Source organism: Coregonus clupeaformis, unplaced genomic scaffold (genome assembly GCF_020615455.1).
Source record: "Coregonus clupeaformis isolate EN_2021a unplaced genomic scaffold, ASM2061545v1 scaf0002, whole genome shotgun sequence".
In the NCBI taxonomy this organism is placed as follows: Eukaryota; Metazoa; Chordata; class Actinopteri; order Salmoniformes; family Salmonidae; genus Coregonus; species Coregonus clupeaformis.
The window spans coordinates 2,334,881-2,349,149 of record NW_025533457.1 but is presented as its reverse complement, the minus strand read 5'-3'; the positions used below and the strand labels follow the sequence as shown (position 1 = coordinate 2,349,149).

The following is a 14,269-nucleotide window of genomic DNA, read 5'->3' as shown; positions in this document are numbered from 1 at the left end:
GGTACAGTCAGTCAGAGTTAGTGCTAGAACCCATCCTCAGCTGGTACAGTCAGTCAGAGTTAGTGCTAGATCCCATCCTCAGCTGGTACAGTCAGTCAGAGTTAGTGCTAGATCCCATCCTCAGCTGGTACAGTCTGTCAGAGTTAGTGCTAGATCCCATCCTCAGTTGGTACAGTCTGTCAGTAGGTGCTAGACCCCATCCCCAGTTGGTACAGTCAATCAGTAGGTGCTAGATCCCATCCCCAGTTGGTACAGTCAATCAGTAGGTGCTAGACCCCATCCTCAGGTGGTACAGTCAGTCAGTAGGTGCTAGATCCCATCCCCAGTTGGTACAGTCAGTCAGTAGGTGCTAGACCCCATCCTCAGGTGGTACAGTCAGTCAGTAGGTGCTAGATCCCATCCTCAGTTGGTACAGTCAGTCAGTAGGTGCTAGATCCCATCCTCAGGTGGTACAGTCAGTCAGTAGGTGCTAGATCCCATCCTCAGTTGGTACAGTCAGTCAGTAGGTGCTAAATCCTATCCTCAGCTGGTACAGTCAGTCAGTAGGTGCTAGATCCCATCCTCAGTTGGTACAGTCAGTCAGTAGGTGCTAGATCCCATCCTCAGCTGGTACAGTCAGTCAGTAGGTGCTAGATCCCATTTCCAGCTGGTACAGTCAGTCAGTAGGTGCTAGAACCTATCCTCAGCTGGTACAGTCAGTCAGAGTTAGTAATCTCAGGTATCAGCTGATACTAATACTATTGATAGCGACTATGGCAGGGACCGGATCCACCAATCCCATCTCCTCATGCTCGTTGACGCACAGCTGGTAGCCACACCCCCTCCGACGTTTCAGAGGCGTGACCTTGGCGTGGGACTTGGCGCGGGGCGGGAGCAGGAAGCCCACGCTGCCTGCGATCAACATGTGCCAGATAGAGTGTATGTAGAAGTAGTTGTCCTCTGTCTCAACGAAGGCATAGAGCGCCACGGCTGAAACGGCGATCATCGTCCCCGGGAACAGAAAGAACACCCAGCGCTTCCAGGTTGGAGGGTAACAGCGCCGCCGTCGCACTGTACGCACCGTCTGGAGGGGCAGGGGGGAGACACAGTTAGATAGGTGGGGGAGAGGGGGGAGACACAGTTAGATAGGTGGGGGAGGGGAGACAGTTAGACAGTTGGGGAAGGGGGGAGACAGACAGTTGGGGGAGGGAGAGGGGAGACACAGGCAGTTGGGGGAGGGAGAGGGGGGACACAGACAGTTGGGGGAGGGAGAGGGGAGACACAGACAGTTGGGGGAGGGAGAGGGGAGACACAGACAGTTGGGGGAGGGAGAGGGGGACAGTTAGACAGTTGGGGGAGGGAGAGGGGAGACACAGACAGTTGGGGGAGGGAGAGGGGAGACAGTTAGACAGTTGGGGGAGGGAGAGGGGAGACAGTTAGACAGTTGGGGGAGGGAGAGGGGGAGACACAGACAGTTGGGGGAGGGAGAGGGGAGACAGACAGTTGGGGGAGGGAGAGGGGAGACAGACAGTTGGGGGAGGGAGAGGGGGGGCACAGACAGTTGGGGGAGGGAGAGGGGAGACAGACAGTTGGGGGAGGGAGAGAGGAGACACAGACAGTTGGGGGAGGGAGAGGGGGGACACAGACAGTTGGGGGAGGGAGAGGGGGGACACAGACAGTTGGGGGAGGGAGAGGGGGGACACAGACAGTTGGGGGAGGGAGAGGGGGGACACAGACAGTTGGGGGAGGGAGAGGGGAGACACAGACAGCTGGGGGAGAGGGAGGGGAGACACAGACAGTTGGGGAGGGAGAGGGGAGCCAGACAGTTGGGGGAGGGAGAGGGGGACAGACAGTTGGGGGGAGGGAGAGGGGAGACAGACAGTTGGGGGAGGGAGAGGGGGGACAGACAGTTGGGGGAGGGAGAGGGGGGACAGACAGTTGGGGGAGGGAGAGGGGAGACAGACAGTTGGGGGAGGGAGAGGGGGGACACAGACAGTTGGGGGAGGGAGAGGGGGGACACAGACAGTTGGGGGAGGGAGAGGGGAGACAGACAGTTGGGGGAGGGAGAGGGGAGACACAGACAGTTGGGGAGGGAGAGGGGAGACACAGACAGTTGGGGGAGGGAGAGGGGAGACACAGACAGTTGGGGGAGGGAGAGGGGAGACACAGACAGTTGGGGGAGGGAGAGGGAGACACAGACAGTTGGGGGAGGGAGAGGGGAGACAGACAGTTGGGGGAGGGAGAGGGGGGACAGACAGTTGGGGAGGGAGAGGGGGGACAGACAGTTGGGGAGGGAGAGGGGGGACAGACAGTTGGGGAGGGAGAGGGGGGACACAGACAGTTGGGGGAGGGAGAGGGGAGACACAGACAGTTGGGGGAGGGAGAGGGGAGACACAGACAGTTGGGGGAGGGAGAGGGAGACAGACAGTTGGGGGAGGGAGAGGGGGGACAGACAGTTGGGGGAGGGAGAGGGGGGACAGACAGTTGGGGGAGGGAGAGGGGGACACAGACAGTTGGGGGAGGGAGAGGGGGACACAGACAGTTGGGGGAAGGAGAGGGGAGACACAGTTAGACAGTTGGGGGAGGGGGAGGGAGACACAGACAGTTGGGGGAGGAAGGGGGAGACAGACAGTTGGGGGAGGAGGGGGGGAGACAGACAGTTGGGGGAGGAAGAGGGGAGACAGACAGTTGGGGGAGGGGGAGACATACAGTTGGGGGAGGGGGAGACAGACAGTTGGGGGAGGGAGAGGGGAGACAGTTAGACAGTTGGGGGAGGGAGAGGGGGGACACAGTTAGACAGTTGGGGGAGGGAGAGGGGGGACACAGACAGTTGGGGGAGGGAGAGGGGAGACAGACAGTTGGGGGAGGGAGAGGGAGGCAGACAGTTGGGGGAGGGGAGACATACAGTTGGGGGAGGGGGAGACAGACAGTTGGGGGAGGGAGAGGGGAGACAGTTAGACAGTTGGGGGGAGGGAGAGGGGGGACACAGTTAGACAGTTGGGGAGGGAGAGGGGAGACAGACAGTTGGGGAGGAAGGGGGAGACAGACAGTTGGGGGAGGGGAGACATACAGTTGGGGGAGGGGGAGACAGACAGTTGGGGGAGGGAGAGGGGAGACAGTTAGACAGTTGGGGGAGGGAGAGGGGGGACACAGTTAGACAGTTGGGGGAGGGAGAGGGGGGGACACAGACAGTTGGGGGAGGAGAGGGGAGACAGACAGTTGGGGGAGGGAGAGGGGGGACACAGACAGTTGGGGGAGGGAGAGGGGAGACACAGTTAGACAGTTGGGGGAGGGAGAGGGGGAACACAGACAGTTGGGGGAGGGAGAGGGAGACAGACAGTTGGGGGAGGGAGAGGAGACAGACAGTTGGGGGAGGGAGAGGGGGACAGACAGTTGGGGGAGGGGGAGGGGGAGACAGACAGTTAGGGGAGGGAGAGGGGAGACACAGACAGTTGGGGGGAGGGAGAGGGGGACACAGTTAGACAGTTGGGGGAGGGAGAGGGGGGGGGACACAGACAGTTGGGGGAGGGAGAGGGGAGACAGACAGTTGGGGGAGGGAGAGGGAGACAGAGTTGGGGGAGGGAGAGGGGGGACACAGACAGTTGGGGGAGGGAGAGGGAGACACAGACAGTTGGGGGAGGGAGAGGGGGGACAGTTAGACAGTTGGGGGAGGGAGAGGGAGACACAGACAGTTGGGGAGGGAGAGGGGGACAGACAGTTGGGGAGGGAGAGGGGGGACACAGACAGTTGGGGGAGGGAGAGGGGGACAGACAGTTGGGGAGGGAGAGGGAGACAGACAGTTGGGGGAGGGAGAGGGGAGAGACACAGACAGTTGGGGGAGGGAGAGGGGAGACACAGACAGTTGGGGGAGGGGAGGGGGGAGACACAGACAGTTGGGGGAGGGGAGAGGGGGAGACAGACAGTTGGGGGAGGGAGAGGGGAGACAGACAGTTGGGGGAGGGAGAGGGGGGACACAGACAGTTGGGGGAGGGGAGGGGGGAGACACAGACAGTTGGGGGAGGGAGAGGGGGGAGACAGACAGTTGGGGGAGGGAGAGGGGAGACAGACAGTTGGGGGAGGGAGAGGAGACAGACAGTTGGGGGAGGGAGAGGGGAGACACAGACAGTTGGGGGAGGGAGAGGGGAGACACAGACAGTTGGGGGAGGGGGAGACAGTTAGACAGTTGGGGGAGGGAGAGGGGGGACACAGACAGTTGGGGGAGGGAGAGGGGGGACACAGACAGTTGGGGGAGGGAGAGGGGAGACACAGACAGTTGGGGGAGGGAGAGGGGGAGACACAGACAGTTGGGGGAGGGAGAGGGGGGACAGTTAGACAGTTGGGGGAGGGAGAGGGGGACAGACAGTTGGGGGAGGGAGAGGGGAGACAGACAGTTGGGGGAGGGAGAGGGGGGACACAGACAGTTGGGGAGGGGAGAGGGGGACACAGACAGTTGGGGGGAGGGAGAGGGGAGACAGACAGTTGGGGGAGGGAGAGGGAGACACAGACAGTTGGGGAGGGAGAGGGGAGACACAGACAGTTGGGGGAGGAGAGGGGAGACACAGACAGTTGGGGGAGGGAGAGGGGAGACACAGACAGTTGGGGGAGGGAGAGGGGAGACACAGACAGTTGGGGGAGGGAGAGGGGAGACAGACAGTTGGGGGAGGGAGAGGGGGGACAGACAGGTGGGGAGGGAGAGGGGGGACAGACAGTTGGGGAAGGAGAGGGGGACAGACAGTTGGGGAGGGAGAGGGGGACACAGACAGTTGGGGGAGGGAGAGGGGAGACACAGACAGTTGGGGGAGGGAGAGGGAGACACAGACAGTTGGGGGAGGGAGAGGGGAGACAGACAGTTGGGGAGGGAGAGGGGGGACAGACAGTTGGGGGAGGGAGGGGGGGACAGACAGTTGGGGGAGGGAGAGGGGGGACACAGACAGTTGGGGGAGGGAGAGGGGAGACACAGTTAGACAGTTGGGGGAGGGAGGGAGACACAGACAGTTGGGGGAGGAAGGGGGAGACAGACAGTTGGGGGAGGGGAGGGGGAGACAGACAGTTAGGGGAGGGAGAGGGGAGACAGACAGTTGGGGGAGGGGGAGACATACAGTTGGGGGGGGGGGGGAGACAGACAGTTGGGGGAGGGAGAGGGGAGACAGTTAGACAGTTGGGGGAGGGAGAGGGGGGACACAGTTAGACAGTTGGGGAGGGAGAGGGGGGGACACAGACAGTTGGGGGAGGGAGAGGGGAGACAGACAGTTGGGGGAGGGAGAGGGAGGCAGACAGTTGGGGGAGGGGGAGACATACAGTTGGGGGAGGGGGGAGACAGACAGTTGGGGGAGGGAGAGGGAGACAGTTAGACAGTTGGGGGAGGGAGAGGGGGGGACACAGTTAGACAGTTGGGGAGGGAGAGGGGAGACAGACAGTTGGGGGAGGAAGGGGGAGACAGACAGTTGGGGGAGGGGGAGACATACAGTTGGGGGAGGGGAGACAGACAGTTGGGGAGGAGAGGGAGACAGTTAGACAGTTGGGGAGAGGGAGAGGGGGAGACAGTTAGACAGTTGGGGGAGGGAGAGGGGGGACACAGACAGTTGGGGGAGGGAGAGGGGAGACAGACAGTTGGGGGAGGGAGAGGGGGGACACAGACAGGTGGGGGAGGGAGAGGGAGACACAGTTAGACAGTTGGGGGGAGGAGAGGGGGACACAGACAGTTGGGGGAGGGAGAGGGGAGACAGACAGTTGGGGGGAGGGAGAGGGGAGACAGACAGTTGGGGGAGGGAGAGGGGGGACAGACAGTTGGGGGGGGGGGAGGGGGGAGACAGACAGTTAGGGGAGGGAGAGGGGAGACACAGACAGTTGGGGGAGGGAGAGGGGGACACAGTTAGACAGTTGGGGAGGGAGAGGGGGGGACACAGACAGTTGGGGGAGGGAGAGGAGACAGACAGTTGGGGGAGGGAGAGGGGAGACAGAGTTGGGGGAGGGAGAGGGGGACACAGACAGTTGGGGGAGGGAGAGGGGAGACACAGACAGTTGGGGAAGGAGAGGGGGACAGTTAGACAGTTGGGGGAGGGAGAGGGGAGACACAGACAGTTGGGGGAGGGAGAGGGGGACAGACAGTTGGGGGAGGGAGAGGGGGGACACAGACAGTTGGGGGAGGGAGAGGGGGGACAGACAGTTGGGGGAGGGAGAGGGGAGACAGACAGTTGGGGGAGGGAGAGGGGAGACACAGACAGTTGGGGGAGGGAGAGGGGAGACACAGACAGTTGGGGGAGGGGGAGGGGGGAGACACAGACAGTTGGGGGAGGGAGAGGGGGAGACAGACAGTTGGGGGAGGGAGAGGGGAGACAGACAGTTGGGGGAGGGAGAGGGGGACACAGACAGTTGGGAGAGGGAGGGGGAGACACAGACAGTTGGGGAGGGAGAGGGGGAGACAGACAGTTGGGGAAGGAGAGGGGAGACAGACAGTTGGGGGAGGGAGAGGGGAGACAGACAGTTGGGGGAGGGAGAGGGGAGACACAGACAGTTGGGGAGGGAGAGGGAGACACAGACAGTTGGGGGAGGGGGAGACAGTTAGACAGTTGGGGGAGGGAGAGGGGGGACACAGACAGTTGGGGGGAGGGAGAGGGGGGACACAGACAGTTGGGGGAGGGAGAGGGGAGACACAGACAGTTGGGGGAGGGAGAGGGGAGACACAGACAGTTGGGGGAGGGAGAGGGGGGACAGTTAGACAGTTGGGGGAGGGAGAGGGGGACACAGACAGTTGGGGGGGGGGGAGGGAGACACAGACAGTTGGGGGAGGGAGGGGAGACAGACAGTTGGGGGAGGGAGAGGGGAGACAGACAGTTGGGGGAGGGAGAGGGGAGACACAGTTAGACAGTTGGGGGAGGGAGAGGGGGGACACAGACAGTTGGGGAGGGAGAGGGGAGACAGACAGTTGGGGGAGGGAGAGGGGGACAGTTAGACAGTTGGGGAGGGAGAGGGGGACACAGACAGTTGGGGGAGGGGGAGGGGAGACACAGACAGTTGGGGGAGGGAGAGGAGACAGACAGTTGGGGGAGGGAGAGGAGGCAGACAGTTGGGGGAGGGAGAGGGGGACACAGACAGTTGGGGAGGGAGAGGGGGAGACAGACAGTTGGGGGAGGGAGAGGGGGAGACAGACAGTTGGGGGAGGGGGAGGGGACACAGACAGTTGGGGGAGGGAGAGGAGACACAGACAGTTGGGGGAGGGAGAGGGGGACACAGACAGTTGGGGGAGGGAGAGGGGAGACACAGACAGTTGGGGGAGGGAGAGGGGAGACACAGACAGTTGGGGGGAGGGAGAGGGGAGACAGACAGTTGGGGGAGGGGAGGGGGACACAGACAGTTAGGGGAGGGAGGGGGGACACAGACAGTTGGGGAGGGAGAGGGGAGACACAGACAGTTGGGGAGGGAGAGGGGGGGACACAGACAGTTGGGGGAGGGAGAGGGGGAGACACAGTTAGACAGTTGGGGGAGGGAGAGGGGAGACACAGACAGTTGGGGGAGGGAGAGGGGGGACACAGACAGTTGGGGGAGGGAGAGGGGGGACACAGACAGTTGGGGGAGGGAGAGGGGAGACAGTTAGACAGTTGGGGGGAGGGAGAGGGGGACACAGACAGTTGGGGGAGGGAGAGGGGGACACAGACAGTTGGGGGAGGGAGAGGGGGGACACAGACAGTTGGGGGAGGGAGAGGGGAGACACAGACAGTTGGGGGAGGGAGAGGGGAGACACAGACAGTTGGGGGAGGGAGAGGGGAGACACAGACAGTTGGTGGAGGGAGAGGGGGGACACAGACAGTTGGGGGAGGGAGAGGGGAGACACAGACAGTTGGGGAGGGAGAGGGAGACACAGACAGTTGGGGGAGGGAGAGGGGAGACACAGACAGTTGGGGGAGGGAGAGGGGAGACAGACAGTTGGGGGAGGGAGAGGGGGACACAGACAGTTGGGGGAGGGAGAGGGGGACACAGACAGTTGGGGGAGGGAGAGGGGAGACACAGACAGTTGGGGGAGGGAGAGGGGGGACACAGACAGTTGGGGGAGGGAGAGGGGAGACACAGACAGTTGGGGGAGGGAGAGGGGAGACAGTTAGACAGTTGGGGGAGGGAGAGGGGGACACAGACAGTTGGGGGAGGGAGAGGGGGACACAGACAGTTGGGGGAGGGAGAGGGGGACACAGACAGTTGGGGGAGGGAGAGGGGAGACACAGACAGTTGGGGGAGGGAGAGGGGAGACAGTTAGACAGTTGGGGGAGGGAGAGGGGACACAGACAGTTGGGGGAGGGAGAGGGAGACACAGACAGTTGGGGAGGGAGAGGGGAGACACAGACAGTTGGGGGAGGGAGAGGGGACAGTTAGACAGTTGGGGGAGGGAGAGGGGGGACAGACAGTTGGGGAAAGGGTAGACAGACAGTTGGGGGAGGGGGAGACATACAGTTGGGGGAGGGGGAGACAGTTAGACAGTTGGGGGAGGGGGAGAGCAGTTAGACAGTTGGGGGAGGGAGAGGGAGACACAGACAGTTGGGGGAGGGAGAGGGGAGACAACAGTTGGGGGAGGGAGAGGGGGACAGTTAGACAGTTGGGGGGGGGAGAGGGGGAACAGACAGTTGGGGGAGGGGGGAGACAGTTAGACAGTTGGGGGAGGGAGAGGGGGACAGTTAGACAGTTGGGGGAGGGAGAGGGGGAGACAGTTAGACAGTTGGGGGAGGGAGAGGGAGAACAGTTGGGAGGAGGGAGAGGGGGAGACAGTTAGACAGTTGGGGGAGGGAGAGGGGGAGACAGTTAGACAGTTGGGGAGGAGAGGGGAGACAGTTAGACAGTTGGGGGAGGGAGAGGGGGAGACAGACAGTTGGGGGAGGGTAGACAGACAGTTGGGGGGAGGGAGAGGGGAGACAGACAGTTGGGGGGAGGGAGAGGGGAGACAGACAGTTGGGGGAGGGGTAGACAGACAGTTGGGGGAGGGAGAGGGGGAGACAGACAGTTGGGGGAGGGAGAGGGGGAGACAGACAGTTGGGGGAGGGAGAGACACAGTTAGACAGTTGGGGGAGGGAGAGGGGGAGACAGACAGTTGGGGGAGGGAGAGGGGGAGACAGACAGTTGGGGGAGGGAGAGGGGGAGACAGACAGTTGGGGGAGGGAGAGGGGGAGACAGACAGTTAGATGCACAGAGACACACACACAGTCAGATTGTAGTGTAGTTCTTTATTGATCCCAAGTTGGGACATTGTTCTATCAACACAAGCTTTATCAATGATTAACAAGACAAGACATGGATCAATAACACATAATAAAAACATAATACAAAGTCTCAGTCATCTCAGTCCAGTGATCTTGGTCATGTCTCAGTCATCTCCGTCTCAGTGGTCTCAGTGATCTTGGTCATGTCTCAGTATCACACTAGTTGCTGCTACTGGGAGAACATTAGGTCCCAGTGACTACAGAATATAATGATCATTTATTATATGCTTATACACTTTCAGAAATGCTTGTTGACCTTGTTATGAACTATTTATGATGACAACGTTTAGTTCACAAATGGATCGAGCATGTTCTCGTTTATAAACTTAACTTCTCAGCACATATAGGATTCATAGACTAAAACATGTATCTCTGCTAACTGTTAGAAGTGGAATGAAAAGTGAGGATGTTCTTGTTGAGATCAGCCAAGTAGAGACCAGAGACCAGAGAGCCTGTCCCTGTCACTGAATACTTTGCACTTTTCTGTTAACTCTTTTCTCTCTCTGTGTGTTTTTCTACATAGTCCCTCATGAAAAGAGGAAGGTCGGCACTCAATCCTTGCAGTGAAATAAAGGAAAATGTTTTCCATGTTAAACACAGTCCTTTACCTTGGCTCAACCTCCTCATCACCTACACACTGTTCTAACAGATGGGCTCTGCTTTGTCAGTCTGTCCTTGGTGGCTGTCCTCTAACAGACCTTTAACAAACCCAAGTCATCTTGCCTGTTGTCTCCTAGGCTACCAATTCACTATGTGCACAGTATCGAAAAACAGAAGTTCAGAACACTATTGCAGATCTCTGAATGATTAAAATGCAAATACATTTATAACATTTTTGACATGCGTTTTTCTGGATGTTTTTGTTGTCTCTCACTGTTCAAATAAACCTACCATTAAAACTATAGACTGATCATGTCTTTGTCTTTGTCAGTGGGAAAACATACAAAATCAGCAGGGGATCAAATTCTTTTTTCCCTCACTGTATATACAGTGGGGAGAACAAGTATTTGATACACTGCCGATTTTGCAGGTTTTCCTACTTACAAAGCATGTAGAGGTCTGTAATTTTTATCATAGGTACACTTAAACTGTGAGAGACGGAATCAAAAAAAATCCAGAAAATCACATTGTATGATTTTTAAGTAATTAATTTGCATTTTATTGCATGACATAAGTATTTGATACATCAGAAAAGCAGAACTTAATATTTGGTACAGAAACCTTTGTTTGCAATTACAGAGATCATACGTTTCCTGTAGGTCTTGACCAGGTTTGCACACACTGCAGCAGGGATTTTGGCCCACTCCTCCATACAGACCTTCTCCAGATCTTTCAGGTTTCGGGGCTGTCGCTGGGCAATACGGACTTTCAGCTCCCTCCAAAGATGTTATATTGGGTTCAGGTCTGGCTAGGCCACTCCAGGACCTTGAGATGCTTCTTACGGAGCCACTCCTTAGTTGCCCTGGCTGTGTGTTTCGGGTCGTTGTCATGCTGGAAGACCCAGCCACGACCCATCTTCAATGCTCTTACTGAGGGAAGGAGGTTGTTGGCCAAGATCTCGCGATACATGGCCCCATCCATCCTCCCCTCAATACGGTGCAGTCGTCCTGTCCCCTTTGCAGAAAAGCATCCCCAAAGAATGATGTTTCCACCTCCATGCTTCACGGTTGGGATGGTGTTCTTGGGGTTGTACTCATCCTTCTTCTTCCTCCAAACACGGCGAGTGGAGTTTAGACCAAAAAGCTCTATTTTTGTCTCATCAGACCACATGACCTTCTCCCATTCCTCCTCTGGATCAACCAGACGGTCATTGGCAAACTTCAGACAGGCCTGGACATGCGCTGGCTTGAGCAGGGGGACCTTGCGTGCGCTGCAGGATTTTAATCCATGACGGCGTAGTGTGTTACTAATGGTTTTCTTTGAGACTGTGGTCCCGGGTCATTGACCAGGTCCTGCCGTGTAGTTCTGGGCTGATCCCTCACCTTCCTCATGATCATTGATGCCCCACGAGGTGAGATCTTGCATGGAGCCCCAGACCGAGGGTGATTGACCGTCATCTTGAACTTCTTCCATTTTCTAATAATTGCGCCAACAGTTGTTGCCTTCTCACCAAGCTGCTTGCCTATTGTCCTGTAGCCCATCCCAGCCTTGTGCAGGTCTACAATTGTATCCCTGATGTCCTTACACAGCTCTCTGGTCTTGGCCATTGTGGAGAGGTTGGAGTCTGTTTGATTGAGTGTGTGGACAGGTGTCTTTTATACAGGTAACAAGTTCAAACAGGTGCAGTTAAAACAGGTAATGAGTGGAGAACAGGAGGGCTTCTTAAAGAAAAACTAACAGATCTGTGAGAGCCGGAATTCTTACTGGTTGGTATGTGATCAAATACTTATGTCATGCAATAAAATGCAAATTAATTACTTAAAAATCATACAAATGTCATTTTCTGGATTTTTGTTTTAGATTCGTCTCTCACAGTTGAAGTGTACCTATGATAAAAATGACAGACCTCTACATGCTTTGTAAGTAGGAAAACCTGCAAAATCGGCAGTGTATCAAATACTTGTTCTCCCCACTATACATACACATACATATCCTTAAAAATATATATTTCCCTTTATTACTTTCCAACCCCACCATCCCTTCCCTAATTGGAGTAAACTAGTGAACAACAATGCTTAGGCCTCTACTTCCAGCTTATACATACTATATACATTTTATGGACACAGTCAATTTTACAATAATTCTATTTTATTTGTTTTTACTCCTGAACTTCCTCTACCCTCAACCTCTCCGATCATTTTCATGATGTCCATCCAGTTTGCTTCTATATGCCATATCTTTCTAACTGTGCTCTTTCACAAAAGCTCTCAACCTATAACCTATATACTTATTATGGACACAGTATGCTTTACATTATTAGTTCTCTTGTTGTTATTAGTTTTTGTTAGTTGTAATTAGTCCCGTGCAACTTCATTCAACACCACCCATCTATCTCTTAACACCATCCATATTGGATTTCTATTTTCCATATATTTTTCAACTGTACTGTGATGTTTTATAAAAGTTCTGAACCTTTCTATTCTCATTGTATCTACAGATTGTAAATTGAAAATCAACATTTTTGCTAAAAGTATTATTATATTATTGATTGATTGACTATGACTTTTCAGATCACCCAGTAGTGCTATCTGCAAGGTTAACTCCAGGTAAATATTGGACCTGTGTCCAAAAACAAGCTACAAAAAAAAAACATTTTTACATTTTAGTCATTTAGCAGACGCTCTTATCCAGAGCGACTTACAGTTAGTGAGTGCATACATTATTTTTTTATTTTTCATACTGGTCCCCCTTGGGAATTGAACCCACAACCCTGGCGTTGCAAACGCCATGCTCTACCAACTGAGCTACATCCCTGCCGGCCATTCCCCCATGGGCCGGCTACGACAGAGATTCGAACCAGGAGCTCTAGTGGCACAGCTAGCACTGCGATGCAGTGCCTTAGACCACTGGGTCGCCACGAGGAGCTGCAAAGCACCACATCGGAGATTGGAGTATCTGTCCATAGGACCACTTTAAGCCGTACACTCCACAAAGCTGGGCATTACGGAAGCGTGGCCAGAAAAAAGCCTTTGTTTAAAGAAAAAAATAAGCAAACACGTTTGATGTTCGCCAAAAGGCATGTGGGAGACTCCCCAAACATATGGAAGAAGGTACTCTGGTCAGATGAGACTAAAATTGAGCTTTTTTGAGCTATTTTGCAATCTATATGGGATGGCTGTCAATCCATTGGTCCTTAAATTAAACTGGTATACTTTTTTATTTATCACAGTTTTCTTTAACCAATTAAGTTCTTTAATGCAAGGCCGACAGACAAGTTCCTTACTTTTTCCCCCTTCCACTTTCCTCTTCCATTTCTGAGGTAATGCTGCATATTATTTGGTTGTAATTTTGGGTAGAGCAGACATTTCCATATGTTTTTGTTAGCTGCATGTGCGACATAACTCCACCAGTCCTACCGATGATATAATTTACGAAGATTATACCTTTTTTAAACATTTTGTCCCAAAAAAAATGTTTTTTTATCAATTAGTAGTTTCTGGAGGATTAAATTGAAATTGCAACCAACTTTCTATGGCTTGTTTTAGAAATAGTGATATTTGGTAGATGATTTCCTTTTCAAATAACTGAAAGTGAGAGGTTGTAATCTGAATAAAGAGAAAAAGGCCATTCTTGAACATTGGGTGAGACAATCTTACTAATTTGCTAGAGAACCAGTTTGGATTTAAGTATAACTTTTGTATGTCTGAAGCTTTTAGTGATAGGTCTAATGCTTTAATATTTAAACATTTCTGTCCTCCGAATTCATATTAATTATAAAAATAGGCCCGTTTAATTTTGTCTGGCTTGCCGTTCCAAATAAAATGGAATATTTTTTCTCATATAATTAAAAAAAACTGTACGCTAGGCGTAGGCAAGACCATAAGCAAATAGGTCAACTGGGATAATACTAAAGAGTTAAATCAGGGTGATTTTTCCACAAATTGACAGGTATTTACATTTCCATGGTAGCAAGATATTATCTATTTTTGCTAACTTTCTATTAAAATGTATTGGAGTGAGATCATGTATTTCATTTGGGATATGTATTCGAGTATATCCACATCACCATCAGACCATTTTATAGGTAAACTACAGTTGAAGTCGGAAGTTTACATTCACCTTAGCCAAATACATTTAAACTCAGTTTTTCACAATTCCTGACATTTAATCCTAGTAAAAATTCCCTGTTTTAGGTCAGTTAGGATCACCACTTTATTTTAAGAATGTGAAATGTCAGAATAACAGTAGACAGAATGATTTATTTCAGCTTTTATTTCTTTCATCACATTCCCAGTGGGTCAGAAGTTGACATACACTCAATTAGTATTTGGTAGCATTGCCTTTAAATTGATTAACTTGGGTCAAACGTTTCGGGTGGCCTTCCACAAGCTTCCCATAATAAGTTGGGTGGATTTTGGCCCATTCCTCCTGACAGAGCTGGTGTAACT

At 54.2% G+C, this 14,269-nt stretch overlaps 1 protein-coding gene across 1 annotated transcript in view; it reads right to left on the bottom strand.

Moving 5' to 3' along the window:
* Nucleotides 1-721: 721 nt before the first annotated feature.
* The window catches only part of tmem8b (transmembrane protein 8B), a 55,375-nt gene continuing 41,827 nt past the window's right edge, over nucleotides 722-14,269 (bottom strand). The window contains exon 8 of the mRNA XM_041835939.1: nucleotides 722-1,063. Within this exon, the coding sequence (XP_041691873.1) occupies nucleotides 722-1,063 (342 nt within the window). The remainder of the gene's footprint in view (nucleotides 1,064-14,269) is intronic.